Here is a 27430-nt window from a genome sequence, read left to right on the forward strand (position 1 = left end):
ATAAAAGTCGCATTTTCTGTAGATTAAACTGTGGTACAAGACTAGAGCAAACTTGTCCTTAAACGCTGTCCCATGAGAGAGAAAGTTCTGCTTTTAAGACGAGAGCAAACTGTTTCTGGTATTTTTTTTTCCTTTAGCTAAGTCAGAGGGAAAAAAAAAAATGAATTTACTAGCTGTGAAATAAATATCAGGAATTTGCCTGACATGTATCATATTAAAAATGCCACCTGTAATAGGTGCCATAACCTCATTAAGTTTGAAATAATCTGTTGTTATCCTCCAAGAAGCTATTTTAAAGGCCAAATGAGGAAGTGGAATAATGATGTAATTCACTATCTCTTTTAGTCTTTGCATCTTTTAGTGTTCAACAGCTGTAATTCCCCCATAAATGCAAATTATGATTTTATGATAGAAAGAGACACAAGAATGGCTTCTATTTAGCATTTTTTTGACCTCCTTATTCCATAAAGCAGAGGAATAATATGGGGATTAGAGGAATGTCTAAATATATCCAGTCAAACATTACACTCTGAACTGATGACTTATAAATGATTTAGAATATCACTAGGCTTGAAAGGAGGCAAACTCGGGTAGCAACACAAATTATTACTTGATTCAAAGAAATCTCGACATGAACAATAGATTATCAGGACATTTCTCCATCCAACTAATGAGTGATAAGACAAAGCATGGATCTCAGAGTCTGTAATAAGATCACATAGTTCCTTTTATCCAGGTAAATGCTTCAAATTCATAATCTGAAGGCAAGTACAAGAGTTGGAAATATGATGTTATAGCATGATCTCTCCTATAAAATTGTGATGTTCCTTTCATTCCAGGAATATAGCTCCATAAATTGATTCTTATTTGTAAATAGCAGGTGGGGTGAATCATCACTCACTCTAATAGCAGTTTGAGCCAGAGTTTTGTTCAGCAAATTATGTTCACTAGAAAATTTTTGTATTGCTACATCAAAAACCAGCATGATAACACAACCATTAAATTTTCCTAAGGATATAATAATTAGCCTCACACAGAGATCACATCTGCTTTGACCATTTCTCATGAAATAATTGCTCCATTCACTATATCTCTGAAATTTTTAATTATCACCTTGCTTTGGAGTTCACCAGTTATCACTAAGTTTAGTGACGCTAGTCTCATTCCATTTTCCCTGAGGTAGGAAATGCAATTTCAATAATTTGCACCTCCAACTAGAGTTTTCAGTCAACTGTAGTTAGGCAGTAAATATTTTTGTAAGAGTTTATCCTTCATGGAAAAGTTTAAAGGAGAGGCATTGACACTTTTACTATAGACACAGGGAATTGATGGACCATTGGTACTAAGTACAGCTTTTTACAGATGCTTAAATGTTTCCATTTTGATTGTGGTTACCAAACTGACCTCTAGAACTTCACAAATAATACAAGTGAGTAAAAGAAATGATTGTGAAAATCTTTCTGAGGATGAACTGACAAATGTATGCATTCTCTTCTGTTACTCCTTCCATTCCACTGTTGCATGTAGAAAGGAATGCACGTCACGTGTGACCAAATATTGCGACTCTAGAAGAAACTAGAAAGGCGGGTTGGTGTGCAAGATCTCCTAATTTTTTAACATGGTCTAACATGGAAAAAACATGTTTTGTGTTTTTTTTTTTTTTTCTTTTTTAATACAAACTGCCAGGGTCCAGCCCCAGTGGATCCAGGGAATTCGAAGCAGGGATGAAGTCAATGAGGAGAGATTTATTTATAAAGAGAGATTAGGAAAGAATAGTGTAGTAGGAAAATTAGTGGAGAAAAGAGGCTGAGTAACTTGGTTTACACAGGAGACCAGTAAAGCTCCGAGACAAGGAGCTTGCACCGTCTATGTAGGCCACCGGTGCCCACTTGAATAGCGGAGGGTGCCCCGCCTTGGGCTCCCTCTCGCGAAGGTCTTAGAAGCCAGGGCAAATAAGTAGACATGGAGAGCCTCTGTGCTCCAGATGGGAATTCAGCCTGAAAGGGGAGAAAAGAACAACATGGGGGAGCCAAGCATTGGTGCCAGACCCACAACTTTATTTTCAAAAGCAGCTTATATACCCCAAGTTGTACATAAAGAAATAATGGAATACGCAGAGTTATGCAGGGGCAGCAGTCCTGACCCTGATTCAGACCAAGCTTTCCTTTTGCATACCTTCCTGTATACAAAAGGTCTCAGGTGGTTTTACATCATCTTCTGGCCAGGGGGCCTGTTAACATTTTTATGGCTCTTTTCCCAGATAAATGTCTATCAACCAGAAAACTCATTTTCCCTTGAAGTGTTTTTTCTTTAATCTGCATCACTCTCAAAGTACTAAATAAAGTTACATTCCTGTAGAACAAAGGTGCAGTGAGTTATAACAAAGAAAGTACTTAACTCAAAGATCTAATGTTGCTAATACCAGGGCTACTACCTGTTTTTCTACATACCAACTATATCAACAAATAAAAGATATGAAAACTTGGCAGCAAGTATTGGCTCAACAATGAAACCCTTAATCAGTCCTATTCTAATGATTTTGACCCCTTGGAAGCCCCTACATTCCTAGGATGTTTTAAGCTTCCTGTGCCTCTCTTGGTTGGGAGGCTGCAAACAATCACATGCACAAACCTGTCAGGCAGGCTAGAAAGCCATCAGAGGGGTTTTTGGATTGAAATACTCTTATTATGCCCAGGAGACTTATTTTCTAAAAGCTCTAAATTAACTTTTTCCAGAAAAAGGTGGTGGGGGATAGCCCCCTATAATGTCAGAAATATAGGTGAAAGGCATAATGCAGCAAGGCAGGCAGACTCTGGTTTTGGGGCAGATGCACGAGCAGATCCAGCGAGGCTCCCTTAAGGCCCGACTCGCCTTTGCCTGTTGGGCCTCTTAACCTCATGACCTTTGCCATGGGTGGGACTCTTCCTGCTGGCTCCCGGCATCAAACTACATAAACCCCTTCTTTTTATTGGCCAAATCCATCCCATAAGATTCTAGTCTATTTGCTAGGCTGTGCATTAAGAACAGAACTTTCCAGGCTTCTGATTCTACTTCCAGTTCATATCAAGGTTGAATCTTGGTTATAATGAAGCAAAATGAGAGGTTGGAAATTAAGGTCACAATTAGCTGTCATAAACAAAGAAATCATAATTTTACCATGAAAAAGAGTTACAGGGAGACTTTCAGGAGCATTTGGGATCTGGAGGTTCTCTAAATTTTCCATATCTTCCAACGTATTTCACTTTCAGTAGTTGAGATTTTACTTTCATAAATTTCACAAGACTTACCCAGTTTGTGAATCAGGTCATGTTAATTACTATAGATTAAATATTTGTGTCCCCCCTCCCCCCATTCATATATTGAAGCTCTAATACCCAGTGTGATGGCATTTGGAGGTGGCATCTTTAGAGGCAATTAGGTCATAAGAGTGGAATAATTATGAGTAGGATTAGTTCCATTAAAAGAAGAGATATGAGAGAGATGATCATTTCTCTCTCATGTGAGGATACAGTAAAAAGGCCAGGAAGTGAGCCTTCATTATTTGCAGGATCTGCTGGCACCTTGACCATGGACTGCCAGTCTTGAGAACTGTGAAAAATAAGTTCCTGTTGCTTAAGCCATTTGGAATGTGGTATTTTGTTTTGAAGTGCTGAACTAAACATTAATTTTATAATTCAAAAATTAGACCTTGGATTTTTTAAAAAATATATATATAAGATTTATGGCCACAAGTGATGAAAGTTTCATTAACACAGAACTATGAGAGGATGAGATGGCTGGATGGCATCAAAGACTTGATGGACATGAGTTTCAGTGAACCCCAAGAGTTGGTGATGGACAGGGGGGCCTGGCGTGCTGTGATTCATGAGGTCGCAAAGAGTCGCACACGACTGAGTGACTGAACTGAACTGAACTGATGAGGTATGGAAACATGGTTGTATTCTGTCAAGAATCTTATGGCTCCAAATGACACAAATAAACCTTATCACAAATTAATGTAAGAAAAAAAGTGAAAGTGTGAGTCGCTCAGTTGTGTTCAACTCTCTGCGACCTCATGTACTATAGCCCACCAGACTCCTTTGTTCATGGAATTCTCCAGGTAGGAATACTGGAGTGGATAGCCATTCTCCAGAGGATCTTCCCAATCCAGGTACTGAACCCAGGTTTCCTGCATTACCATCAGAGGCAACAAGGAAGAGATTTATTAATTTATGTAACCAAAAATTGCAAGTGTACAATTGGATTTTTGCCTTTGTCTTTGACTTTGCGGATCACAACAAACTGGAAAATTCTTCAAGAGAAGAATACCAGACCACCTTACCTGCTTCCTGAGAAATCTGTTTGCTGCTCAGAAGCAACAGTTAGAACCAGACATGGAACAACAGACTGGTTCCAAATCAGGAAAGGAGTATGTCAAGGCTGTATATCGTCACCCTGCTTATTTAACTTATATGCATAGTACATAATACAAAATGCCAAGCTGGATGAATCACAAGCTGGAATCAAGATTTCTGGGAGAAATATCAATAAACTGAGATACGAAGATGACACCACACTTATGGCAGAAAACTAAGAAGAACTAAAGAGCCTCTTGATGAAAGTGAAAGAGGAGAGTGAAAAAGCTAGCTTAAAACCCAACATTCAAAACCAAGATCATCATTTCATGGCAAATAAATGGGGAAACAATGGAAACAGTGAGAGACTTTATTTTCTTGGGCTCCAAAATCACTGCAGATTGTGACTACAGCCATGATTAAAAGATGCTTGCTCCTTGAAACTAGAAAGCATATTAAAAAGCAGAGACAATACTTTGCTGACTAAGTTCTGTCTAGTCAAACCTATGGTTTTTCCAGTAGCCATGTATGGATGTGAGTTGAACTATAAAGAAAGCTGAGCACCAAAGAATTGATGCTTTTGAACTTTGGTGTTGGAGAAGACTCTTGAAAGTCCCTTGGACTGCAAGGAGATCCAACCAGTCCATCCTAAAGGAAATCAGTCCTGAATATTCATTGGAAGGACTGATGCTGAAATTGAAGTTTCAATACTTTGACCACCTAATGCGAAGAGCCAACTCACTAGAAAAGACCCTGATGCTGGGAAAAATTGAAGCCAGGAAGAGAAGTGGATGACAGAGGATGAGATGGTTGGATGGCATCGTTGACTGAATGGACATGAGTCTGATCAAGTTCCGGGAGACAGTGAAGGACAGGGCTGCCTGGCCTGCTGCAGTCCATGGGGTTGCAAAGAGTCAGACTCAACTGAGTAACTAAACAACAACCAAGCAGTAGAAGAATAAATAAAATTTGTCTCTGAGATCTCAGTACCTCTTTCTGGGCATATCCTTCTCCTGTTATTGTACTTTGTCTTCTGCTTGTAATAAAGCTGTCCTGTTAGTAAAATCTGTTTGGGTCCTTTGAATTCTTTTAGCTATCAAAAATGGAAGGTGATTATTTTGCAATGTCCACCTCTGAGTAATATACAGAGAATAAAAGAAGGGAGAAATTATGTGAAAGTTCTCTCTCATCTCCTGCTTCTCATTTGAAAGATTCTACCTCAGTGGGGGCTAAAACTCCACATTTAACGGTAGCAAAAACCAATATTCCATAGCTTCTTAGGAAACCATTTTTTATACTCTTGTATGTAATTACATTCAAGCTCAAAAGCAAAGAAGTGATTCTGCGTTGGTGAAGGCCCAATCATAGAAAAGAGGAAGAAAATAGGCCACATACTGTGCTTCCCCCATAGCTCAGTTGGTAAAAAATCTACCTACAATGCAGGAGGCCTGGGCTTGATCCCTGGGTAAGGGAGATCCCCTGGAGAAGGAAACGGTAACCCACTCCAGTATTCTTGCCTGTAAAATCCCATGGACGGAGGAGCCTGGCAGGCTACAGCCTTGGGGTCGCAAGAGTCGGACATGGGTTAACAACTAAACCACTGCCACCACGCCACATACTGAGTGCTCCCCAGTGGCACTAGTGGTAAAGAACCCACCTGCCGGTGCAGAAAACATTAAAGACACTGGCTCTATCCCTAGCTTGGGAAGTAGGGAAGATCCCCTAGAGAGGGAAATAGCAACCCACTCCAGAATTCTTGCCTGGAAAATCCCATGAATGAAGACTGGCGGGCTGTAGTAACTGGGGTCACAAGAGTTAGACATGATTTAGCAACTAAACATCACCACATTAAAAAAATTACCACAGAATATTCATATTCCAGGCTAAGGGGAATAATAGCACTAGTACCTAAGAGAACTTTCTCACATTCCCTGTCAAGTTCTTCCTTCTCTCAGATAACCAGTAGTCTAGTTTACCTCATCAGATATTAACTACTCATCGATTCTAAATTATCTAATTATGGGGGGCACTACATTGCATTATATTTTGTGTCCATTGACTATCACTCAATATTATTTATAAAAAATTCATCCATGTTGTTTTCTGTGACAGTAATTCATTCACATTAATTATAATATCTCTTTGCATTATATACTACAATTTATTTATACAAAATACTATTATTCACACTTCTGTTAATTTTAATTTGGAACGTCAACAATAACGTGGCTGAGAAGCTTGGGTAAATGTTTTAGAGTGTGTGTGTGTGTGTGTGTGTGTGTGTGTGTGTGCGTGTGCACGCGCACGCGTGCTTGCTGACTCTTTGTGACCTGATGGACCATAGCCCGCTGGGCTTCTCTGTCCATTCTTGTCTTCTCCAGACAAGAATACTAGATTGGGTAGCCATTTCCTTCTCCAGGAGGTCTTCCAACCCAGGGATCTAACCCAGGTCTCCTGTATTGCAGGTGAATTCTTTACTACTATAAAAATTTCTGTAAATATTAACATTTTTTAGCATTACTTTTCATTCCTTTGTTTTTGCAGACATTTTGTATTACATTTTGCATTACGTGAACCATGAACTTCCAGATGTTAAAGCTGGTTTTAGAAAAGGCAGAGGAACCAGAGATCAAATTGCCAACATCCTCTGGATCATCGAAAAAGTAAGAGAGTTCCAGAAAAACATCTATTTCTGCTGTATTGGCTATGCCAAAGCCTTTGACTGTGTGGATCACAATAAACTGTGGAAAATTCTGAAACAGATGAGAATACCAGACCACCTGACTTGCCTCTTGAGAAACCTGTATGCAGGTCAGGAAGCAACAGTTAGAACTGGACATGGAACAACAGACTTGTTCCAAATAGGAAACAGAGTATGTAAAGGCTGTATATTGTCACTCTGCTTATTTAATTTATATGCAGAGTACATCATGAGAAACGCTGGGCTGGAAGAAGTGCAGGCTGGAATCAAAATTGCCCAGAGAAATATCAATAACCTCAGATATGCAGATGACACCACCCTTATGGCAGGAAGTGAAGAGGAACTAAAGAGCCTCTTGATGAAAGTGAAAGAGGAGAGTAAAAAGGCTGGCTTAAAGCTCGACGTTCAGAAAACTAAGATCGTGGCATCCAGTCCCATCACTTCATGGCAAATAGATGGGGCAACAGTGGAAACAGTGGCTGACTTTATATTTTGGGGCTCCAAAATCACTGCAGATGGTGACTGCAGCCATGAAATTAAAAGACAATTACTTCTTGGAAGGAAAGTTATGACCAATCTAGACAACATATTAAAAAGCCGAGACATTACTTTGTCAACAAAGGTCCACCTAGTCAAGGTTATGGTTTTTCCAATAGTCATGTGTAGATGTGAGACATGGACTATAACGAAAGCTGAGTGCCAAGGAATTGATGCTTTTGAACTGTGGTGTTGGAGAAGACTCTTGAGAGTCCCTTGGACTGCAAGGAGATCCAACTAGTCCATCCTAAAAGAGATCAGTCCTGGGTGTTCATTGGAAGGACTGATGTTGAAGCTGAAACTCCAATACTTTGGCCACCTGATGAGAAGAGCTGACTCATTGGAAAAGACCCTGATGCTGGGAAAGACTGAGGGCAGGAGGAGAAGGGGACGACAGAGGATGAGATGGTTGGATGGCATCACCAACTCAATGGACATGAGTCTGAGTAAACTCTGGGAGTTGGTGATGGACAGGAAGGTCTGTCATGCTGCAGTTCATGGGGTCGCGAAGAGTTGGAGACGACTGAGTAACTGGACTGAACTGAACTGTATTACAATTCTTTTCATTTCAGTCATTCTGATGGTTGTGTCATGATATTATTAGGCACCTTTAATTTGCATTTTTCTGAAGATTGATGATGTAGAGTATTTTTCATGTTTTTATTGACAATTAAGATAACTTCTTTTGTGAAGTTCCCATTCAGGTCTATTGCATACGATATCAGCTGCCTTCGTAACTGAATTATGTTTAATTAAATTTTGAGCAAGTTGGGGACTGGATTCAGACAATAATTTATGCTTGGTCATGCCAGATTTAGGACATTAATTAGATAATTCAGTGTGGAGGTCAAGAATGCAGTTGAGTGCATGAGTTTGGAGTTTACAAAATGAGTAAGTTTGGAGACATACAGTTGGAAGCTCTGAGCTGAGAATGGAACTGAACAACATCAAACAAAGTAAGGCTAAAATCTAGGGTACTCCAACCATCAAAATTTTGGAAAAGGAGAAAATGCCAGAAGAGACACTTCAAAGAAGTGTCTAGTGAGTTAAGAGAAAAACCACACCTTATGAGCTTTAGGATATCAAATGAAATGAAGCGTAATATTTCAAAATGAATAAATAGTCAACTCTACCTCATAACACTCACTGAGAGGTTGGGTAAAACAAAACGATTAGTAAAATAAAAGTTGTTGGTGATCTTCAATAAAGCATTCCCATAGGGATAAAATTGGGATTGGAGCAAGTTAAAGAGAGAATAACATGTGAAATAATGGACACGGCCATTTAGATACTCCTTTTATGATAGTTGTTATATAATAACCTAAAGAATCTGAGAAAGACTCTGATGCTGGTAAAGACTGAGGGTAGGAGGAGAAGGGCACAACAGTTGATGAGATAGTTGGATACCATCACCGACTCAATCTACATGAGTCTGAGCAAACTCCAGGAGAGAGCGAAGGACAGGGAAGCCTGGCGTGCTGCAGTGCATGGGGTCACAAAGAATTGGACATGACCTAGTGACTGAACAACAACAACTCTCAAAGATGGAATTATTCTTTAAAGATAAGAAATATTGTGCCTAAGTACGGCTTCACTAAATCCTGAAGTGAGGAAAACATGGAGGATGCAGGAAAGATGAAATTAGGCAAGTCATTGTGTGAACTGAAGGGAACTGAATCATGTACAAAAATGTAGGATATGACAGACAGATAATTCATGGCAATGAAATAATTACTCCACAGACAGAGACAATGGATATTAGAGCTTTGTATAAGTTCTAGTCTCTTGGGCATTAATGGCTAAAATTACACAACTCAGCTCCTTCTGATTGTAACACTAGTCCTTGCTGCACTGGTGTCAGTGAAGTCAGAAATGAGATTCAACCAGGAACTCCTATCATGCACCATATAGTGCACTTTTCACATTAAAACTTCAATAAAACACCTTAAATTGACTGTTTATAAATGTAGAAATGGAATCTCTTGGAGACTAACTTACACAGCACCACTTATCTACCACATTGTAGAGCTGTGATTCAGATATCACATTTGAGGTGTTTTTTTTTTTGTCTAGGATGACTATAAAATTTAACATCCAATGCTGGGTACTTTCAAGAGAGAAAGGAACAAGTATAATTGTTTAACTTAGGTAACAGGTATAAACCAAGACTTTCTAAGGACATATGTAGCATAGGCTCACCCTATCTTTTCCCTCTACTTTTTCATATCCTTTGGTATTCAATTCAAAGAATTCTATTCAATTTTAATTTTCCACAGCTATTTTTAACATCAAAGATAAATTTAAGTAAACAATAAAGAGACCAATTTCATTTTTTAAAATATAATAAAGACAAGAAAATTTAAATATGCCTAAGGGTTAATTTATTGAAATGACTGGTTAGGAAATAGATTCTTAAAGAAATAATAATCACAATTCCAGAAATTATTTTTATACATATTTTGATATGTTCATGATATTTCCAAGTTAAAACTGAACTTTTATGCTAATGTTGAATTAACATTTTGAAAGTATATAGTTTATGACTCAAATGCAAATTAAGATGAAAAAGCATAAAATAAATAAAGGAATAAAGTTTCATTTTTTGTTCCATGTATACTCATTTAAAAATTATCTTAGTAGCATGATGCAAGGATTGAAAGTTGCCATATTTCCAGTCGCAGTCAATTCTGTGGAATAGAGAACAAATGTACATTTAGTTATATGTTATAACTCTTCATCTCACCCCATTTCCAATTTTGGTGTGACTTTTTCATAAAAGAAATCTTATTACAAAAACGCCATGCTGTGCATTATCTTAAAGGTTATAAAAATTCCTCTAGGACCAAGTATCGGCTCACTTGGAATTGTTTTATTAAAATGTCTGCTGAATCATGATCACAAAAGGATGTATATCTTTAAGAATATCAAAACTATATGCTATTCCCCTTTTAAGTCCCATGTCTGGACTGTGAGATTGTATTTTGACTCATGAATTAAAAGACAATATATAAATTTTAAGTGAGATAAAACAATTGAAGCTCATAATGACTAGATTAGAAATGTGAATGCAGTTGATCTTTAAAACAAGCTCTAACAGGTTTACATAAAAGTATAAGAAATTATTTTCAGTTTTTTCTATAAATGATTGCAATCAATAATAAGGATATAGGCAATTGAAAGAAAACCAATCAAATCTGTCAACACCATATATATACAGTTTTGCATTATTTGAAATATAACAGATACATAATTTCAGGTCAGTAAATAACAGTCAATCATTGAAAATAAATTTAAAATCAATCTTTAAGCTGGTATACTGATAGAAATTGCTACTATTGGGGCTTATCCAGGAAAATGAAATGTAAAAGATATTAACTATAAAAATGATCAGTCTGCCTCCAATCTCCTAAAGCTTACCAAAAGTGAGGAGGGGGCATTCACTTTGAAATCCTCTTAGACCTTAAAAATTAAAAAAAATAAAATAAAATAAGTGAATGAATTCTACAATTCTTATCTTTTGGCAAGAAAATTTTCCCTGAGTATTGAAATAAGCATCTCAGTATTTTGCCCTCATATGCTCATATATCAAAAACAAGATGTGAAATGAGTCATGTGGTGAAATAATTGTGCATAAGGAAAACTTCAAAATTGTAGAAAATAGCAAACCTTCTTAGGTTTGTTATTCTTAGCCAAATGAGATTATCAAGTTCAATTCTGGCTTTATTGTAACTTAATCCCCTTCATCTAAGTTCTCAACAGACCAATTAAATCATAGTCCATGATATTATTTCTTCCCAATAAGTTTCTTCTACATAGAAAGAACAGTTAATCAGAATCTCCATGGGTAAGCCTAGACATTGAGATCTGGTGGTGGAGGGGAGGTGAAGGTTTTCCAGCTTATTCTATTTATAACTAATGCTGAGAATCATTAATCTCAGCTATGCTTATTTTGGAACCATTCATTATTCATTTTTTTGTAGGGCTCTTAATTACTCGAATATCATACAAACATCAGAAGTTAAACAGCACAGGTAGTAAATTTAGACTTACAAGAATAGGGAAGGGTCCCCGGACAGGACCAAGTACAGGCTCCTGGTACAGCAGAAAGGCCTGGATGGGCATGTCTCTCTGGGGCACTGCTTTCTGGGGAACAGGCAGAACTTTGGGCTGAGAAAGGGACAGCACGGACTGAGGAGGAAACATGACGGTTGGAGGAAGAGGCTGGAGAGGTTGGTGCATCCAAGACTGGAGCAGAGGCAGAGGAAGGTGCAGCTTTTCAGCATCAGTGAGAGTCAGGCTCTGGCTTTCAGTAAAGGGCTCAACTGGATATTTAGGGAAGGGCATTTCTTTGTGCTTAGGAACCATAGTCTCCTTCACTTTGGGGACTCCCATTATTTCAGGCTGAAGGAAAGGTGGCACCACCACAGGGGTTTGAGTAAGAGGCAGGATGTTTTGTGGGAGGCTGTTAGGGATGGGCCCAGTGAAGGGATAGACTAGAGACTGTGTCTGGGCAAAGGGGTGGATTTTATCCTGGAGTTCATCCTGGAAAGAAGGAAAAAAATCTTTGAGTCCATAATCCAGTTATAATTGTTATTCATGATGAATTATCCTCCTCTTTTTAAAACATAATTCAGTGAAGAGAGAGAAAGAAAATCTTCCATTTGGTTTGGTTAAGAAATTGTTTGGGGTCATATGAAGACTAATGAGTAAAATGCTCGCTGAAGGATTTCTCATTAACCCAACTTCCTTCACAAGTGAAATCAGAGAGTCAAGTGAAATCAGGGTTTGGAGATTTCAACACTTATTCCACCTCTTCCTGAGTTGCCTGCAGAGTGGTAGCTACATACTTTGGATAATAGTCCAAACTGATTTCATATAACAAAGAAAGATCTATTTTAAAAAGACTTAAAAAGTTACTCTGAGGTTTATTTTTGTTTGTTTTAATGGAAACTAAGTCTTAATATGTGTTTTTTAAATTCAAGGAGTTCCTTAACAATGGCCAACTTCTAGCACTACTTCTCTTGGTAGAAGGTGGTAATCTTGAGTCTTTAAAGGCATCAAGTTGTAAATTCATTTTGACTTAGAAAATATTTGGCCTAAGTGCCAAACAATCAATCTTCAATTCTAAAATAGGAAAGCTTAAATATCACAATTAGATAAATATGTTACCACAAGAGTAATATAATGAAAGAATTTTATGCTGTCCCCAAATCCTTATTTTTAAGCAAGTTCTGCTATTTAATAACTATGTGGTATGGTCACACATTTGTATACTCAATTGTTCTGTACCTCACTTCTCTCATCTGGGTAATGGAAATACTTTTTAGAACTCCACACGTTCATAAATGTGAGTATAAAAGCTATCAAATATAATATAAAACCAATGAATATTCACTGTGTGCCAGTTCATCAACTCTGGGTAATTATGAATATTCTCAATTTACAGGTGAAGAAAATGATGTACAGAGAAAGGTGGAGCCAAGGTTATACAGCTGATAAATGATCAAATGAGGATTAGTGCCACAATGTCACCCTACTGTCTTTCATCAGCATATCCATCATTAGAATAAGGGGATCACAGTCCCTAGTCTTGAATTGTTCCTACTAATATGCAGTTATTAAAACCAGGTATACCATTAGTAAAATGAATATATCAATAGTTATTCTTAGGTATTTATTCTATACTCTGAAATTTGATTATGTGTTTTAAAATGTGTTTATATCTTTAAAATATTTTCATTTTGTCAAAGTTTTCATTTCTTACACTGACATTTATATTACCATTCTTAGACTGAATATAATTATTATAAATCTTTTTATGTGTTATGTTTCATAATACTTCTCAAAATATACTCGTAGTAAACAAATTACCTCTGTTTGCTGTTGTTCCTCACTTTGAAACTTCTCAATTTTCTGGTAAAAAAAAAAAAATCGCACATAAAGAAATGCTGTTTATAAAAATCAAACATGAAATTTTAAAAAATGTACATTTAAATATGGAGGTTTTACCTTATTGATGTGTGTAATAGATTCCTTTGGAAAAATAAAAATAAAATCAGGTTTAGCTTTAAAGAAAAATTCATATTTGTCAACATAAATCAGAAAATGAAGACATTTAATAGGTTAATATGGACAGCTCATTTGATGATATCATTATTTTATGGCTGAAAGTTTATGTTCCACTATTCTGAATAAGGCTGTTGTATAAAAAAAAGATGATGCAGTCAAGAAAAAGAGGATTAGAGAGCATAGTACCCAAAGAGGCATTTAACAGATGCTAATTGGGCTTCCCAGGTGGTGCTAGTGGTAAAGAACCTGCCTGCCAATGCAGGAGACATAACAGATGCAGGTTCAATTCCTAGGCCCTGGAGGAGGAGATGACAACCCACTCCAGTATTCTTGCCTGGAGAATCCCATGGACAGAGGAACCTGGCAGGTTACAGTCCATAGGGTCATATAGAGTTGGAAAGGGCTGAAACAACTTTGCATGCATACCTGTCCCTCAATCACCCTGTTCTCTCCTTAGGAAAACAAATGATCTCTAATATTTTCATCTGGTTCTAAAAGAATAATAGTCATTGAAAATATATAATAATAACCACTAATGCACTTCTTAATCATTCTTCAGTTCAGTTCAGTTCACTTCAGTCACTCAGTCATGTCCAACTCTTCACGACCCCATGAATCGCAGCATGCCAGGCCTCCCTGTCCATCACCAACTCCCGGAGTTCACTCAGACTCATGTCCATCGAGTCAGTGATGCCATCCAGCCATCTTATCCTCGGTCGTCCCCTTCTCCTCCTGCCCCCAATCCCTCCCAGCATCAAAGTCTTGTCCAATGAGTCAACTCTTTGCATGAGGTGGCCAGAGTACTGGAGTTTCCGCTTTCGCATCATTCCTTCCAAAGAAATCCCAGGGCTGATCTCCTTCAGAATGGACTGGTTGGATCTCCTTGCAGTCCAAGGGACTCTCAAGAATCTTCTCCAACACCACAGTTCAAAAGCATCAATTCTTCGGTGCTCAGCCTTCTTCACAGTCCAACTCTCACATCCATACATGACCACAGGAAAAACCATAGCCTTGACTAGACGGACCTTAGTCGGCAAGGATCTTATGTCCTTTGTGAAGAGACAAAGTATATCGATGCACTATTTAACCAACAGCTGATGACAGACCCAAAAAAGTGGCGTAGGGTTAATATCTACCTCACTCCACCAGGCAGATTTAGGACTACGCTCATTCTCACTGCCTCTTATTTACTAGATTGCTGGTATAATAATAAAATATGTCCATTTGCATGTCTGCCCACACTTTACAAAGTGCATCCCTCTCTCCAGTTCGTACTGCAGTTCCTAGTCAAAGTCTGAAACAGAAAGTGCTCAATAAATGCCAAAGCATGGAAAGGTAAACAGAGAGAGTTTAAGACAGAAAAGAGGACTGTACAGTTCATTAAGGAAAAAAAGCAGGGCACAGTGACACAGTTTCCAATAACAAACCCACTTAGAAATTACTAGAATATTAAACCTTCTACACATTTATTCCTTTAAAATATATACAGTGGAAACTGACAATAGTTACCAGTCTGTACGTAGCCACATTAGCCTAAAGAACACTGGAGTGGGTAGCCTATCCCTTCTCCTGCAGATCTTCAGGAATCGAACCAGGGTCTTCTGCATTGCAGGCATATTCTTTACCAACTGAGCTATTAGAGAAGCCTTAACTGCCCTGCTGCTGCTGCTGCTAAGTCGCTTCAGTCGTATCCAACACTGTGAGACCCCATAGACAGCAGCCACAAGGCTCCCCCGTCCCTGGGATTCTCCAGGCAAGAACACTGGAGTGGGTTGCCATTTCCTTCTCCAATGCGTGAAAGTGAAAAGTGAAAGTGAAGCTGCTCATTCGTGTCCGACTCTTAGCAACCCCGTGGACTGCAGCCCACCAGGCTCCTCTGTCCGTGGGGTTTTCCAGGCAAGAGTACTGGAGTGGGTTGCCATTAATGTAACACAAAAAGATAATACAGTGTTTTATTGCTCTAAATCTGGGAAATTGCGTCTGAATGAACATTATCTTACCTCACTGCTTGAAAGGCTTTCCACAGTCTATAAAGGAAAAATAAAAATTGACAATTAGCTGAGTCTTCTGCTAAATCATCAGAGTCTGTTACTATTTTACAGTTAAATTAATTTTTTTCTTTGTATAAAAATATCTTACCTCACCGACTACATTGAGTTCTTCCTGCTAAAGAGAGAAAAAAAAAAACAAACTTTAGTTCCCGCAGTCAACTCATTATTAAATATTTTTCCTACCTAACTTTTACTTGCTTTATTCAGAGCTATCTATTTCACAAATCTGAAAAATAAAAATGTTATATGTCTTTTGAGAGTATTTTAAATTAATAACTTTCATTGGTATATTTTTGTTTTACCTTAATGAAGAGTTTTTATGGCTAACAGAAAAGGAGTTATTTTAATTTTTACTGAACACTTTTTATTATAATTATGAACATATGTATTATTGTTGTCTGATATGTCATCCTCTGGAGTATCATCCTGTGTTGAACAGACACAGGTAAACCTAGCACCCTACAGTAAGAGATACAAATATTTCATCACTGGAATAAGATATATTTATCTAGATTGTATATGCATGCAATTGTATTTGTGCACTATTACTCATTTTTTGTTCTTGTCTGTGTTCCTTCTTGTCAGTCTGTTGCTTATTGGTTTCTTTTCCTTTTTCTTTAGGAATTGATGGTTCAGATGGTACAATACTATAGAAAGCACTTGACCCAGAGTTGTGGTCCTATAGGATACTGTTGAGATAGTGGATGAACGTAAATGACTTTCTTAGCATTAAAAAATAAATCTGAGATTGTGCATTATTTATACATTTATGATGTTGGTAATGTGATTTTCTACACATAGGCAGACAGTACTAGTCTTATTTATTTCAACATTTTTTTCTGTATTTACCTCTCTTGCAAGGGCCAGAGCCACCAGACAGGCAAGGATGAGGACCTTCATGGCTCTCGATTCCTGTGAATGGGAAGATGAGGAAACACTGTATTACTTGCCAATCTATTTTCTTATTTAAGTAAAATTACTTCCCTTTAAAAGGAACCAAAGATAGTGTATAATACAAATGTCCAAGACTCCATGCTTCCAGGGGAGCACAGGTTTGATCCCTGGTCAGGGAACCAAGATCCTGCAAACCTCATGGCAAAAACAAAAAGCTCTGTATTTTAGAAAAATATTAATAAACATTTTATCATATGGCCAAGGTTAAAATTTACTATTACTCATTAATCTTACATTTCAAGCTGTTTCACTGCCAGCCATTCAGATGTTTTCTGCTAACAGCCTATATCCTACTTCACTCTTTTTCATCTCATTCACAGTACTTATGAGTGTTTTTGGAAAGACAGAAGAGAAGTTACAGATATTTACAGAAAAATTAAGTGGTTGATTCACATATTTAAAAATATATATTTATTATTTTTATTGCCAGATATCGCTTAGATTCTGGGATTAGAGCAGTGAACAAAATATTAATGTTTCATTTCTGTTGGAGACTCAGTTTTATTGAAGTGCATGTGATCAAACAATGTGTATGAAGAAGGTCATACTTTATTTTTATCTTTTCTCTACTAAACTGATTTTCATGAATTTTTGTCTTATTCATATCTTTTATTTCCAGTAAGACTTCTGTTTCATTTTAGCATTTCTTCTATTTGTTCCACTGATCGAGACGTTTTTTCGGACTGATTAGATTGTTTCTTCTCTACTCAGTCTCCATCCCCACATGCCTAATGTCATCTCTGCTTTGTCTCACATAATTTTAGAGACCATACACTATGCTTATTTTCTCTACATAGAACTGTGTACTTATCTCTTGGTAATTTACCAGGGTGCCAGTTTCTCTTGCCGAGTCCCCACTTTAGACTACTTCTCCTTGGAGCATAAAATAAAATACATTATTGTTTTTGACCAAAATGTATTAAATGGTTTGTTTTGTTGCATTTTTATAAGTTCTTGAAAAAAAATATGTTCTTGCCACCAACATCTCTTGACACACATCTTCAATCCCAGATTTTCAAACTAAATTAGGAAAATTTTTCTATATTTTTCTCATGGATGCTAATTCTTAATTTGTTTCACTTTATTCAAGATGTCTATAAACTTCTAAATAAATTTTTATTGTCAAGACTTCAAAAAAGAGCATAATACCTAGAATTCATTACATGTAGGGAGGATATTATTGCATTTTGTTTATTTTATAACTAGCATTTTATATACCAATTTTTAAGCCATTTCACTACTGACTACTATACTTTGAGCTATAATTTCTGTCAGGTCACATTTTTCATTGTTTTTGTTTCCTGGCACTCTCTGTCCAACCTAGAATTTTTTTACCAAGTAAAATACTTTCTCTTTAATTTACTTCTGTATTTCATGTATCTATTTTAATATTTTTGAAATATTGTAAGATAAATGATAAACTTGAAATTTGGATGTTCTGAGAAATTTTGATAAATACACTCTTCTTTAATAAATACCTTTCAAATAGCATATATATCCTAACAACCCTCTTTATCTCTTGACTAAATATTCTAGCTCTATAAACTTTTTGTTGGTAGAGCTTCTTCAGTAATAATTATTCAAATCCCCATAGTATAAATTAAATGTGCTTGCCTTTATGGCTGAGGTAAGTTTAATCAAACTGAAAATATTTAATTCAAGAAAGGATCTTTTAATACAGCCTGTTAACTAGTCTTGTGCTAAAGAAAATAGCAACCACTGTTATTACATCTTATTATATTCCTAAAACATTTGCAGTCACTATAATTTTTATCAAATCTTTATAGTCACTTCTATTTTTTAACATATTTGCTGAAAATAGTGTAAACCTTATCTTAAACACCCTTATTTTTAAGATCTATTTTAAGCAATTATGTTCTTTCTACATTTTAACCTAGTCCGAAATAAAGATGAGTAGCAGATACACTGAAATTATATCTGAGATTCTTACCTTTTTTCCAAAGTAGAGGAGAAGAAGTGAAGGAGAAGCTGAATGGATAATGATCTGATTTTGTGGCGGTTTATATATAGTATTTAATGGCATGCTAATTTTGTGGTTTGAAATAAAACCAATAGTGGATTTGAATTCCTAGAAATCCGCATGATTAGGAAATGAATTCTTCCTATTTTTCTGTCCCCAGAAATTCTGGGGAGCATTTTAACAGAAATAATTCACAATCTGATAAAGGAAATGAAATTGTCCAGTAGCTACAGATCTTGGCTGGGATGCACGGAAGTTTTGGCCCAGTCCCCAAATTATTGTAACCACAATGAGGTCTCTTTAGTATTCAGTGGGTCTTTGAGATCTTGGGGTAAACTCTAATACACAACGGAAATATACAGGCCACACAAAGAACACAATTTCATGCCAACCTGAATAGTTGTTAGTGTTTAAGCTATAATGGAGAAAGTAAGAAGCTAACAAGCACACGATGATAGCTTAGACCTGAAGAGTGAAGAGAGTATAGACTAAAAAGGAAGAATAGGCTCCTGAATATGGAAAAAAAAAATTTAAAAGTCACTAAATTAATCAAATGGAGTAGGAAATGCAATCCACTCCAGTATTCTTGACTGGAAAATTTCATGGACAGTAGAGCCTGGTGGACTATCATTCATGGGATTGATAACAGTCAGACACAACTCAGCACACACACATGCAAGCCAAATCAAACAGTGAATCTGGGTCATGAATTGCAAGGAAAAAGGAGTAGATGGAGGTGAGAAGAGAGAAAGAGAAAGGGGTCAGATAATGGCAGACAAAGCATGCTGTGACTCCAGGGAATGTCAATCTTATTCTCTAGATAGTGGGGATTTGTTGAGGGATTTTAAGACAGAAAGTAACATTTATTTAGAGAATACTTCTGTAAAACAAATATTATTTATACAGATTTATTAAAATGGGACAGCTCAAGGTTGGCCTCATATCTTTTATAGTCAGTGTTTACCAGCTAGTATTCATGGAAAGGCAAATGAGGGAAGGAAGAAAGAAAAGGAAAGCCCATACAGGAGGAGGGTCTTACCCTAAGTACTACAATAGAGTCTGAGCCAGACCTCAAAAGTACTTTTTATTCATAGGAGCCCATTTGCAATAGCAATCTTCAAGTTTCTTTGCCTCTTTAGTGATAGATGTTCATAAATGTAGTTGTATTTCACACTACTCATTTTTACAAGGTTTGTTTCATCTATTCATTACCTTCAATATATATATTCACAGCTTTGGGACAGATAGATGACCTTCTAAAATAAGCACTTTGACATAATTAATAATTTTTCTTCACAATATACCTTGCATTTATATCATGCTGAGATGTGTGTTGGATGGTAATACATCTTACTGTCATACAAGTCTTGTATTGCTTAGAAAACCCAAATCAACATCTACTATGTATTTGGATTATTCACCTAATATTCATTCTAAGACTGCTCATATGGACAGTATGAGCAGTATTTTCCTGATGAAAATAAATGATGAAATGAACTCAGTGTCATAGATATAACTAGAAAAGGCCTTGGCTACTTCATATGCCTTTATTTGTTAGCTTTTGGTGGCCAAGGCCACAGGCAAAAAAGTGTGATTTCTCAGAAAAGGAATACAAAAGAAAGCATATCCTTCCCATTCAACATTTCCCTTTTATTTTCTCAGGAAGATGCTTTACATATTGTGCAATAAACACAGCATTTCCTTATGACTGTCTCTCACCAATTTTGAATTATATTAATTGATAGAGTTATGGATTCAATTGGACCAGAAAAGTAGGTGAAATCTTGATCAAGGAAATCCTTAACAATATACTAAAGAAAGAAGCTTGTCCAATGGAAAATTAAACAGCCAGCAATTTAAGATGACATCAGGTACCCTGTCCAGGTAAGCCTCAGAACACAATGACCAGTAAAAAGCAAAGTGCCATATGGGCAACTCGAATTTTTGCAATGTTACCTAAGAGTTTCCATTTTTATAAGGCAAAAGAATTTTATATGGGGAAATTTTATTAGATAACCCTGAATGAGGAGCAAGATATAGTCAAAGTAAGATGCTCTAGTACTATTTTTTATCAGCATGATTTGTTCAGCCAAAGATTTTTTCCCATATTGGCCAATGAATCTGAAATATGCAGTCCTGAGATTTGCATATATTTCTAGCTGAAACCATGTAAATAATATCCTCAAGAAAGAAATCAATAGAAAAGTTGGATGAAGAGTACAATAAAGGGACCAAAAATATTCAGAAATAAGAACTAGAGGTGATATTGGGAAATCCCTGGTGAGTCCAGTTTAGGATTTTGTACTTTCACTGCAGTTGGCATGGATATAATCCCTCACTGGGGAACTAAGTTCCCATAAGCTGTGTTGGATGGCCAAAAAAATGAATATTAAGAGATATCATTCATAGAATATTTTAAAGATATTTTAGAGAAGAGGAAATTAAGCATGTGAGAATTTGTTTTACTTTTTCAAGTTACTAAAGCTATTTAGAGATAGAGCTGTTACTAAAAACTTCAGTTCCCTAAAAATTATTTGAAGCACTGTTTAATAAATTCCAAAATATAGAGGGAGGAAAACAAAATACTGAGGATTCATATAATGATTCAGATTTAGAAACAATATAACACAGAATTAGTGAATTCTGACAAATTATTAGGTAGGAGTAGATAGTTCAGCATTACTCATATAGATGGAGTATTTAATCCTTTCCAGGAGATTATCCAAATATAATAATTTCCTATCTATGTGAAGTATAACTATTAAGATTACTTTATAAGGTAAATCAAGAACCAGAGAATAAGAAAAATGTTTTGTGAACCAGCAGATACTATGAACACATAAAACCCAGAACCCTGATTCATAGGACACACAGCTAATCCTGATTATTCTTCCTTTACATGTGACCACAGAACTTCACACAAGTTCAAGATACATTTGTTGAGCACATCAGTATCAGTTCAGTCACTCAGTCATGTCCGAATCTTTGTGACCTCGTGGACTGCAGCACGCCAGGCTTTCCTGTCCACCACCAACCCCTGGAGCTTACTCAAACTCATGTCCATTGAGTCGGTGATTCCATCCAACCATCTCATCCTCTGTCATCCTCTTCTCCTGCCTTCAATCTTTCCCAGCATTGGGGTCTTTTCCAATGAGTCAGATCTTCACATTAGGTGGCCAAAGTATAGGAGTTTCAGCTTCAGCATCAATCCTTCCAATGAATATTCCTTGATGTACTCCTTTCCCAGTTTGGAACCAGTCTGTTGTTCCATGTCCAGTTCTAACTGCTGCTTGTGGACCTGCATACAGATTTCTCAGGAGGCAGGTAAAGTGGTCTGGTATTCCCATCTCAAAGAATTTTCCACAGTTTGCTGTGATCCACACAATCAAAGGCTTTAGCATAGTCAATAAAGCAGATGTTTTTCTGGAACTCTTGTGCTTTTTTGATGATCCAGTGGATGTTGGCAATTTGATCTCTGGTTCCTCTGCCTTTTCTAAATCCAGCTTGAACATCTGGAAGTTCATGGTCCATGTACTGTTGAAGCCTGGCTTGGAGAATTTTGAGAGTTATTTTGCTAGCATGTGGATGAGTGCAATCATGTGGGCGTTTGAACATTCTTTGTCATTGCCTTTCTTTGGGATTGTGGCAGTCCTGTGGCTACTGCTGAGTTTTCCAAATGTGCTGGCATAGTGAGTGCAGCACTTTCACAGCATCATCTTTTAAGATTTGAAATAGCTCAACTGGAATTCCATCACCTCCACTAGCTTTGTTCATAGTGAGGCTTTCTAAGGCCCACTTGACTTTGCATTCCACGGTGTCTGGCTCTAGGTGAGTGATCACATCATCGTGGTTATCTGGGTCATGAAGATCTTTTTTATATTGTTCTTCTGTGTATTCTTACCACCTCTTCTTAATATCCTCTGCTTTGTCCAGTTCAGTTCAGTTCAATTCAGTCGCTGAGTTGTGTCCGACTCTTTGCGACCCCATGAATCGCAGCACGCCAGGCCTCCCTCTCCATCAAGAACTCCTCCATAAAATTTCTGTGCTTTATTGTGCCCATCTTTGCATGAAATGGTCCCTTGATATCTCCAATTTTCTTGAAGAGCTCTCTAGTCTTTCCCATTCTATTGTTTTCCTCTATTTCTTTGCATTAATCACTGAGTAAGGCTTTCTTATCTCTCCTTGCTATTGAGCACATACTACATGCTAGACCAGTATTTTTCAACCTTCATATTATTGATATTTTTGGCAGAAGAATTCTTTGTTGTGGGGGTTTTCTTAATGTGTTGTAGAATATTTAGCAGCATCCCTGGCCTCTACCACGAAGACGGTAGTAGCACCAACTGCACAGCTTTTAGAATCAAAAATGTCTCAGGAAATTTCCCAGTGTCTCCTGAGGCAGGGGGTTGCAAAATCATCTCACATTTAGAATGACTGAGCTAGAAGACTTGAAAGGTCACACAGTGAAAAAATGTATAGATGCTGTGATTCCTGCTTATAATCAGATAATAAATGTGAAAGGACATATAACTATACTTTGTCATGAAAGTAATTTCCCCACTCCATAATTTCATTCTTCCTACTCTCCATACCATTTCTTATCTCCTTAATAACCCTCTTTTATATCTGAAGCAAAACATTATTTGATTTCATCAGAATCTAGGATCCAGTCAGTTCTTCAATGCCTTTAAATTCAAATGTCTGTATATCCCTCTTTTCCACCTTAAATTTCAAGGAAATCACTAGTTCACTTTTTATAGATATACCCAAATCCCCTACTTGTCTCTGATTTTACTATACTGTCTTACCTAGATCATATCACAGATTAATCCAAATTCTACCTTCTGCCTCTGTGAATGTAGCTGAGAAAAATAATACTCAACATGACAATTGTTCTCACTATAAAATGAAATTCAGCAGTCACCTTACATATCCATCTTAGACTGTCACTTAACATTCAAAGCAACAGCACCTCTGCATATTCCTTCCGTTGATTTCCTCTGATTGTCAGATTAAAATCCAAAACTCATTAAAATGACCTAAATACCTTACATCATTAGGTGTTTCTTTGTTCTATATATTCTCCCTCTGACTCTTCCTCTGTCCACTGGCCTCTTGCTATTCATTGAGCAGGATAGGTGAGCTGACATCTGACAGCTTCTCATTGGTTGTTCCTTAGTCTGGGAATCTTTCCCCACATAAATGCATGGACCATTCCCCACTCTACACTTAACGTCTCTACTTACTTTTTCTGTGAGGTTTTTCCTGGCTATGTTACCCTAGAACCAGTCACCTGATGTTACAGAGGGATAATTGAGCTATAGAATGTGTTACCCAACAGGCATTTATTTATTGTGTTCTAGAGGCTGGGAAGTCCAAAACCAGAGGGCAGCATAGTTGGATTCTATTGTACAGGCCTTCTTACTGGCTTGCAAACAGATGTCTTTCTCCTGTATCTTCACATGGCAGAGAGAAAAAAGCCTGGAGTCTCTACTTCTTCTAATATGGGCATTAATCCATCATGGGTTTTCCACACTATGACCTCACCTAAACCTCAGTGGTAGCACTAGTGGTCAGGGACCTGTCTGCCAAAGCAGGAGACATAAAGATGCTGGTTCGATCCCTGGGTTGGGAAGATCCCTTGGAGAAGGGAATGGCAACCCATTCCAGTATTCTTGCCTAGAGAATCCCATGGACACAGGAGCCTGGCATGCTACAGTCTATAGGGATGCAAAGGGTTGGACACAGCTGAAGCAAATTAGTATGCAAATCTCAGTACCTCTCAGAATGCTCAACTCCAAATAGAACAGATTGCAGGGTAAGGTTTCAAGATATGAATTTAGAACAACACAAACAGTCAAAAATATAAGGTAACCTGCTTAAAGGCAAAAATAGGAGATTATCTCTTTGTATATTTCCAATACCCAGAAGGTTTGTGTTACCTAGTAGGTCATCATATGTTGTTCTGTATTTGTCAGCTGCAGTGCTTTTCATTTCAACAATCCACACAGGAATATACACAAAAAAAATTTTTTTAGTTTATTTTTTTGACTAAATAAACTTTAAAAAAATTGTAACAAACTGTAGGCCATGCTTTAGTGTAGGAGAAATATAGAAAAAGGAGGAGAATGAAGGAGGAGGAAGAGGGGAAAGAATAAGAACAAAAGGAGAAGTAAGGGAAGGAGAGGGAATTCCAGCATAATTATCACTGTAAATACCCATTCACAAGTCCAATTCTTATGCCCCTAATTTAATGTCACACCTGTGATACAGCAGCATCTCTTACTCAATTTTTTTCTTGTAAATAAAAGGCCTTGGCATTTTCAAACAATATGGTGGTCGGTTATGGAGAATATATGTCTGTCTCTCTCACTTATAAAGTATCAGGACATATTCTGGTTCCTCAGTCTTCTGAAATGACCTACCATTCCTGGAGGTTGACGCCATAAGTAACACATGAGGGCTATTCCTGTGTTTAGAGTCCAATATTCTGAGCTCCTACTGTCATACACAATGCCCACACTTCCTACCATATCAAAGCAGAAAATGATAAGTGGGTGGAATAAAGCCTCCATTTTGGTGTCACAAACTAAAATATGGATGAGTGCCGGGGTCCAGCCCCAGTGGATCCAGGGTAATTCGAAGTGGGGACAGAGTCAGCATCCTAGGAAATAATTGCTGAATTAAAGATATAGAGGGAATGAAATAGTATAGTAGGAAAATATATATATATATATAAACATATATATAGAAAGAAATAGTGTAGTAGGAAAATTAGTGGAGAAAAAGAGGCTGAATAACTTGGTTTATGTGGGATACCAATAAAGCTTTGAGACAAGAAGCTTGCACCACCAACGCAGGCCACCGGAGCCCACTTGAATATCAGAAGGTGCCCCGCCTTGGGCTCCCTCTAGCGTAGAACTTAAAAGCCAGGGCAAAATTAACAGGCTTGGCAAGCACCCACACTCCAGATGGGAATTCAGCCAGAAAAACGGAGAACAAGAAAGAACGACACAGGGGAACCAGTCTTTCCAGAAACTGATCCGATTTCTTTATTTTTAGGTTTGCTTATATACTTTTTGTTATACATAGGGATGAATACAGAGTCACGCGGGGTCAGCAGACCTGACCTTTATCAAAATCAGGTGCTTCATATAAAAGTATACAAAGGTCTTAGGGGTTTTACATCATCTTCTGGCCATGAGGCCTGCTGACATTTTATGACACTTTCTGATAACAGTCAGTCAACCAGAAAACTTATTTTTTCCAGGGGTGATTTTTCTTAAACCAGGCACCACCTTCCGAAGGTACCAGATAAAGTTGCATTCCTATAGGGTGAGGGTGTAGGGGGTTATAATCAAGAAAAGAATTTACTTAGCCTAAGGTTTAACATGATTAATATCAAAGGTTAATACTTATTTCTCCCATATGCTAGTTATATTCATTATAAGGGCAGGGAATATGGAGATTTAGCAGCAAATATTGGCTCAACAAATGAAAAACCCTTCACCAATATAATTCCTAATCAACCCACTATACTAATAATTTCTAACATCCTAAAAGAATCTGCCTTTAGTAAGTCTAACACATCTCGTGCCTCTCACGGTTGGGAGGCTGTAAACAATTACATGTGGCCAGACGAACCTGTACAGGCAGACTAGATAACCTTCAGAGGAGTTCATAAGTTGAAACACTCTTGTCACGCCCAGGAATTTTTATTAACTGGAGCTGTAGGTTAACTCCTTCTCTGAGAGAGGTGATGGGGGAGAGCCCCCCGTAAAGTCAGAGGTGTAGGTGAGAGCATAAAACAGTAAAGTAGGAAGACTCTGGTTTTGGGGGTAGATGCTGGGGAACAGGGGGTTTCCTGAGACTCGATCCCGCCTTTGTGTATGCCGAAGCCTCCTTCCTCATGACCTTTGCCTTGGGCAGAGTTCCTCACGCTGGCTCCCGGCAGATGAGTCAAATTTAATTGTAAACTTTAAATGTGTTTTGCCATCTATCAATTTTTATAAACTGAAGTTTGTGTTTGTTGCTGTTGTTGTTTGGTAGGGCCTTTAGAATATTAGTTTACTTTTTGTTCTCTAGGCTGTGAGTGTCATAATTCAACTAGAATAGTGCCTAAGATGGAGAAGGCAATGGCACCCCACTCCAGTACTTTTGCCTGGAAAATCCCATGGATGGAGGAGCCTGGAAGGCTCCATGGGGTCGCTGAGGGTCGGACACGACTGAGCGACTTCACTTTCACGTTTCACTTTCATACATTGGAGAAGGAAATGACAACCCACTCCAATGTTCTTGCCTGGAGAATCCCAGGGACGAGGGAGCCTGGTGGGCTGCCGTCTATGGGGTTGCACAGAGTCGGACATGACTGAAGTGACTTAGTAGTAGTAGTAGTGCCTAAGAACATAAATGGAGAAGTGGGGAGTAAGCAGTAAGGGAAGGAGAGAGAATGAATAAAGGAAGATAAAAAGAAAATCACTTGGCGATTCCAAAATGAATAAAGAAGGACTTATTTTAAAGATCAGACTTATCAGTGATTCCTAACCTATGTATCTTTTTTCTATTGAGAATATACTAGAGACTGGATTTGTTTTTTGCATTTGAGAAGAGACCTCATATATACCTGAGGAATAGAAAACAATGAAATAGAGAATTGTTCAAACTGAATTGGATTTTAATGCTTTATTTACCTTAAAAAAGGATTTGTATCATTTTATATGCTGTTACTGCTGCTGCTGACTCTGCTCTGACTATTGTTACTACTGCTCATGTCTGACTCTGTGCAAGACTGCCCTCTGCCAGG

At 37.5% G+C, this 27430-nt stretch overlaps 1 protein-coding gene across 1 annotated transcript; it reads right to left on the bottom strand.

Moving 5' to 3' along the window:
• Positions 1-11583: 11583 nt before the first annotated feature.
• Positions 11584-18690, bottom strand: CSN2 (casein beta). The gene is made up of 7 exons (XM_052641775.1): positions 18598-18690; positions 16542-16604; positions 15781-15807; positions 15642-15668; positions 13582-13605; positions 13444-13485; positions 11584-12114 (listed from the first exon to the last, which is right to left on the bottom strand). The coding sequence occupies exons 1-7, from the start codon at positions 18688-18690 to the stop codon at positions 11584-11586; spliced, it is 807 nt and encodes a 268-aa protein (XP_052497735.1).
• Positions 18691-27430: the final 8740 nt, after the last annotated feature.

The sequence above is a fragment of the Budorcas taxicolor genome, chromosome 6, assembly GCF_023091745.1.
Source record: "Budorcas taxicolor isolate Tak-1 chromosome 6, Takin1.1, whole genome shotgun sequence".
NCBI classification, from domain to species: Eukaryota; Metazoa; Chordata; class Mammalia; order Artiodactyla; family Bovidae; genus Budorcas; species Budorcas taxicolor.

Excerpts from the sequence above, each read along its gene's own strand:
- CSN2 (XM_052641775.1), bottom strand. The coding sequence starts at position 18,690 with ATGCCATTAAATACTATATATAAACCGCCACAAAATCAGATCATTATC. Across the intron at positions 15,669-15,780 it reads AACTCAATGTAGTCGGTGAG|ACTGTGGAAAGCCTTTCAAG; the intron begins GTAAGATATTTT and ends TTTCCTTTATAG. Across the intron at positions 13,486-13,581 it reads CTATTACACACATCAATAAG|AAAATTGAGAAGTTTCAAAG; the intron begins GTAAAACCTCCA and ends TTTTTTTACCAG.